Source organism: Neopsephotus bourkii, unplaced genomic scaffold (genome assembly GCF_033783945.1).
Source record: "Neopsephotus bourkii isolate Nb327-2 ecotype Australia unplaced genomic scaffold, CSIRO-AGI_Nbou_v1 NB_948, whole genome shotgun sequence".
Classification (NCBI taxonomy): Eukaryota; Metazoa; Chordata; class Aves; order Psittaciformes; family Psittacidae; genus Neopsephotus; species Neopsephotus bourkii.
Genome location: NW_026901442.1, coordinates 170,369 through 176,178, shown reverse-complemented (window position 1 = coordinate 176,178; position 5,810 = coordinate 170,369). Strand labels below are relative to the sequence as shown.

The following is a 5,810-nucleotide window of genomic DNA, read 5'->3' as shown; positions in this document are numbered from 1 at the left end:
TTCTGATTGCTAGTGAGCGTACATGGATACTCAGTGGCTTCCAGCTGCCAAGTACATCCCAAATAACCTCCCTGTGTTCAACACCAGGATCCTCCAGCCCCCGGGAATGAGATCAGACACAGATCAATGACAAATGGCAGGAGTTGAGACAGCTGTGTTGGTAAGTAAGAGAAAGCTCATGCATTTGACAATGGACACCTGCTTTTAGCCATGCTATTCCAGGCCACGAGACTAACAAGCAGGCACACCAGCAGCACACCACTCAGTTACTCTGGATGGTGACCATTTCCCTCTAGATCAATTTGCATATTGCCTGTTCCAGGAGATGTGGGCAATGAAAGTACATTGGTTTGAGCCAATTGGAGGGAAATGGGCAGAACTGAGGTGATCTTGAATGGGGAAATACTGACATGGTTGGGCCAGGGCACTTCTAGGCATGCTCAAGAGCAGAATTTGAAGCTTATGTTGAAATACAAGATAAAAATGAAAGGACTCATGGCATTCTCATGACTCTGGTGTTCAGACATCTCCTGAGAAAAGGTTTTTTTGGGACCTTCATTCTGGATTGCAAGTTACCAGAGCTTATGCCTCTCATCCTTTGTTTTATATGGCTGTAAATCCATTTGTGGTTACAATGCCTGGAACCATGTTATCCCAAAAGTTGAAGCTGAGAAAGAAAGTTCACTGCGGCGCTGGGGTTACCTGCATGCTCTGGGGAACCTACAGCCTGAGCTGTGTGCTAGGACCCACATTCAAATAAGAAGGGACCTCAGGACCACCACTCCCATAGAGTGAGAGTGCAGCAGTGAGAAGATGCAGTTTCCAAAGGCTTTAAAACTGGTAGTACCATACCCCTCTGTCAAGGGTTCAGAAAGGTCCCATTTCCTTTAGGGACGTTAACCTAGTAGTTGTTAGGAATCCTGGTGAGAGACAGTGCTTTGCATCCCCTCAAGGTGATGAAGGCAACTGAGTCACTGTTTATATTTTCTCTGTTCTGGTTCAAGAAGAGTGCTCCAAAAATGCCTGTAGGACTGGGCTGTACAGGTGGACCAAACAGAGGAAGTCTCGTCTGTACACTGCACTTATTAATGAATGAGCTGGTCTATGGAATCAGACAGAATTAAGACTTTATAAGCAATTTCATGGATCAGATGCTTGAGCATTTTGAAGTTTCCCAAGCAATCAAGAGGGAAAATGAAGCAAGAATAAATCAAGTGTATTCTAATGATGATGAATGTGCAGGAGCAGTCATGACCTTCCACAAACATCTTGTGCATTCACAGTCCACACCGGTCAGCAAATCTGAAAATCAGGCTTCTTGTTGGGGAATCCTAATACGGATTTAGATCCCTGAGTTTAATAGCTTTGCTATTAATAATTTTGCTATTAAATAATTAATAGCTCTGCTATTCAATTGCATAGCAAAGGGTTAATGAATTCTGAGAAAAATAAGGAATTGGTTAAATATCTTCAGTGACACTGAGCTGTGTATCGGTAACAAGATTTTGCTCACACTTGCTTACCATGCAAGTGTTAAAAGATTCTTTGGGATTAAAAAGCTGGTGTGTCTTAGAATCACTGTCTGTTGTCCATAGTTATTTTATGAAGAGAATGGGTATATTTCCTCATAACGTGGAGGTGACAAGTCACCACAGGCGTAGTCTCCTAGCAGTTCCTCTGGCTCATCAGAATGGTTCTCTGACCTAAAAATGGGAAGGGAAGCAAGTGCAAAAAAGAGTTTAGTAAACACAGAACATGCAAGTAACCTCAGTGCTGCATTCTGCCTGCCTTATCTGAGCAAAGCACCTCCTGACTTCTTGAGAAAATGCTGTGAGATGAAGTTTTACTTGGATTGAACTGTTTGCTTGGTTCTTTTTGCGTCAGGAGGTGACCTTTGTTTTGATGCTGCCCATGCCTGTCACACATAGTGGTGAGAACAATGGGTCAGTCAGCAGTTTTTCAAAGAGACTTTGATAAATGAACTAAAAGTGACTTCTGTTCTAGGAAGGATATAATTCTAGAGTAATTCCTATAATAAGAATATTTTCCTTAGAGAAATGAACTATATAAAATTATTTAGTGTCTGATTAAAGCAGTTTTGTACTGCTCTGTAATATCAGTGGTCTTTTATATGCCCCAGAACTAGGAAAAAGGTAAGGGCTGCAGGGTTGCTACAGTGGGAAAGGAGCATGTTGTAACCAAGGGTAATGGGAATGAGAACATCTGGTACTAAAATTATTCTTGCACTGTTCTACAAATGGTGTTTTTGCACTGACTCGTGTGTTGTGATAGAGTGGAAGCCTCTACAGCCTTCTGGCTGTAGATAAAATAACCTTCTGGTCAACAGTCTAAAGTTAGTGAGATAAATACAACCGCTTCCCCTTCCCCCCCGCCCCCTGGAACAGGAGCAACAGTATCTTCAAAAATAACAGATTTAGTAGACTGAAAATTGAAAGGGATTCATAACTGAATTTAATTTGGATAATAATGCTTTCCAGAAAGAGTATGTCTCCATAGTCTCTACCCAAGAAATACTCCTAACAAAGAACAAAACCCCAGCTGTTGAAGAAGGATAACACCCTGGTCTACTGTTTTTTTTCCTTTGAAACCACACACAGCACTTGAAATAGTCATAAGCTTGTGTCTTAACACACCAAAGCATTTCAGAAGAAGTACCTCTGATCCCTGGTATTCTCTGCAGGATAAGCAGCGTAGTTCTCATCTCCGGTAAAAGCCAGGTTATCCAGGGGGTAGGCAGGGCAGAAGTGAGCAGACCCCGGGCTGGGAATTGATGAGGCACTGGGGGAAACAGCACCGCAGCAGCTGAGCACTGGGTGAAGGTATCCAGGGCTCACAGCAATGCCCTCCTGAGCTGGGTAGGGTGGAGGGATGTACTGTACCACTGTGGCACCATGAAAAGTTATCGGCTGGTTAATGCCAGTGAAGACGAAGGACTGTCCGCTTGCAGTCTGGTCGAGGTCTGATGTATTTTCCTCTCTTTCTTTGCAGGTCTTACATGTAAGCATGTTAAATTTACAAACAGCAATCAGAATAAAAGTTACCCCAACAGACAGCAGAATAGGCCCTAGTAACTGAGTCCACTCCAGGTGAGTAATGCCATCATATTTTATCCATCCCATCACGGTGAAAGTGATCCCCACCAGTCCCAAAAACACACCTGAAAAGAGCAGAGTAGCACCAGCTTTATCCCCATCTGACACCAGGGCATCGGATATGTTTGACTGACAAGGAGTGACAGAAAAGACATTCAAGGAGAAATCTTCTACACTGTTGCTGTTCGGCTCCATTTCTGAATATAATGTCTCTTCTGCCTCAAGGGAAAAGGGGCTTGTAAGAAACTTGGCAGAGCTTTTAAGGTTGAAGGTTCGGGTTAGTTATACAAGAACTTGTGTGTGTATATGGTTAACAGAGTCCACCATGTGAAAGAACTTTGCTTAGAAGAATAAAGGTCTGGGAAGTGAAGCCTGAAGCAGTCACTAAAGACTCCTTGAATTACCACCATCACTTCCGAAATGGCTTCACCCTTGCATGGTTTCTTATCTCTTTGTTTATCCTTTTCTATAATTTGGCACCTGCTGATACTTCCTCGCTGTGCCCATGTCAGATGGGAGAGAAAGGAAGCTGCAGCCACTGCAGCTTTTCCTAGGCCCCCTGCCAGCTGACGCAGCCAACATATGGACAACACACTGTCCATGTGTTTAATCAACAACAGCGTGGCAACTCTTGCTCTCCTTGGGCCATCACTTCCAGCTCCATTTTCTGCAGGAATACGCATGGGCATTGCTGGCAGTACTTTGGAGTGCTCTGAAGCATGACATTTACAGCCACACTTGCACCTCTGTTGCAGCTTGCTCTGCAGTCCAGACCCTCTGTGGTTTAAAAAATACCGAAGTAGGCTTTCTGATAGTTTGCCAAGGGGCTGTGGTGGGAGGGTAACCAGCAACAGGGTGCTGAGCGCTGAACAGCCTTGGGAGAGCTGCTGTTGTGGGAGAAAGGTTGTTTCAAGCCAGCCAAAGCTTTCCAGCTGTTTGAAGGTAGCATTAATTGCTCTGCAATTTCCCCTTAACTGTGGACAGTTTTTGTTGTGGGATCTCCACCCCTTTCTCAAAGTTTACACTGAATAAAGCTCACATATCCTGAATAGCACACCGCTGCAGGAATGAGAAAGCATCTCCTGCAATGTTTAACCTGGTAAAGTGAGGGACCTTATCCTGTACCTAGTAGTGTCTAGAACATTTTTTTTTTTACATCACAATGAACTGTTCTGTTGAACTTATGTCCCATATATTAAACAGACAACTTAATTGAATACTGAGATTTTCTATTTCCTAACAGTTTCAGACCAAAGTATTTGCTGATGGAGGGTTCTGGTAGAATATCTTTGTATAATTCATTAAGGAAGAAAAATCTCCAACTACTCAATCTGTTTTGACTTGCTTGTCAGGGGAGTACACACAGGACAGAGATTACTACTCATGTGGTAGAACATAAAATGCTATTTTCTGCTACCAGCAGCTCTGGGGAAGCAGGCTTATCCTGATATTTATAAGATGTAAATAGCTCTAGAACTAGAAAACTCACCTTTCAGACTGCTTCTTCAAAATCAGTAAAGGTGCCTTTAGTCTATTGTACCTTCATATCACAGTGTGACAACAGCTCACTTCTGAAAGGGCTGCTCACTGATTTTGGCACCTTTGGAACTGAATGCAATTGCAGATGGGAATTTCTCATTTGTTAGCAGATAGACCTTGAGGAATATCAGCACTGAATTCCTTTAGAAAATGTCTGTGAAGTCTCCAAAGTCAGTATAATATCTTCTATTACCAAGGGTGCCAATAAATTTTCTGGCAAATACACTCAATATCAGCCTTTCCCACAGCATCGGGTCAGTCATCACTTGAGCAAAGAGTTAGGGCTTGCAATGCAGTGGTTTCATATATGACAACTAAATCAGAAAGTGCTGAAATACTAGCTAAGCTGTCCTTGTATTGGCAATTATAGCCAAAACATAAGTCACCTTTAACGTTATATTTGGTAAACTTAATGGAATGAACTTCTGTTACTGCTCTCTGCAAGTCAGTTTTTTCCATACCATGAATCATTCTTGTCACTGCTTGCTGAATCTTCCAGGCTTTCCAACATCATTTTAAAAGCAAGCATTATATCATAATAGTTGTCTAAGTAATGATATGTACAGATGTAGTGCCACCTCCCTCCTCCCACTCATTCAAGAATTCAGCAGCTGCTGCCGGCATCAGGATTGTGGTGGAGCACTTCCTCAAACCTACGTAATAGTCCTTAGATGCTGGCTGGAGTCAGAGTTTTCCAAGCTGAATGTTACACCATCCCATGGTTGATGCTCTTTGCCTCTGGCCTAGGACACGAATTCATGGTTGTTGAGTAAGTAAACAGTAGAGCTGGAGAATACAGGTGGTTTCTTCCAAGACTACTTGTCGCTTGAACTTAGAAAATTGGATAGAAGACACTTTCTGTATGGTGTTGTAGGATCTAAATTAAAATGACACATCTTCCTGTAAACTGTTGCCTCCCTGTAAGGTAAGAGTTTCCTCTAAACCTCCCCAGATTTCTCTCATTATTTCCCCAGAGAGTGGCAATGTTGCATTTGGGCAGATATAAAGGTTTTAAGAGATTACCGGATCACATTGATTTTTTAAGTGCAGTACTTCCCTTTGTCAAGTATGTGTATATTCTGGGGATTCACTTAAATATGCTCATTTATTAAATACATCCCCTGTTACCTGGAATTACTCATAAACAAATGTTTTGTA

The 5,810-nt window shown here is 42.4% G+C and overlaps 1 protein-coding gene across 1 annotated transcript; it reads right to left on the bottom strand.

Moving 5' to 3' along the window:
* Positions 1 to 1,110: 1,110 nt before the first annotated feature.
* Positions 1,111 to 3,381, bottom strand: TMEM174 (transmembrane protein 174). Its single transcript, XM_061358603.1, has 2 exons — positions 2,677 to 3,381; positions 1,111 to 1,703 (listed from the first exon to the last, which is right to left on the bottom strand). Exons 1-2 carry the CDS (start codon positions 3,306 to 3,308, stop codon positions 1,601 to 1,603), a joined length of 735 nt encoding a protein of 244 aa, XP_061214587.1. The 5' UTR covers positions 3,309 to 3,381; the 3' UTR covers positions 1,111 to 1,600.
* Positions 3,382 to 5,810: the final 2,429 nt, after the last annotated feature.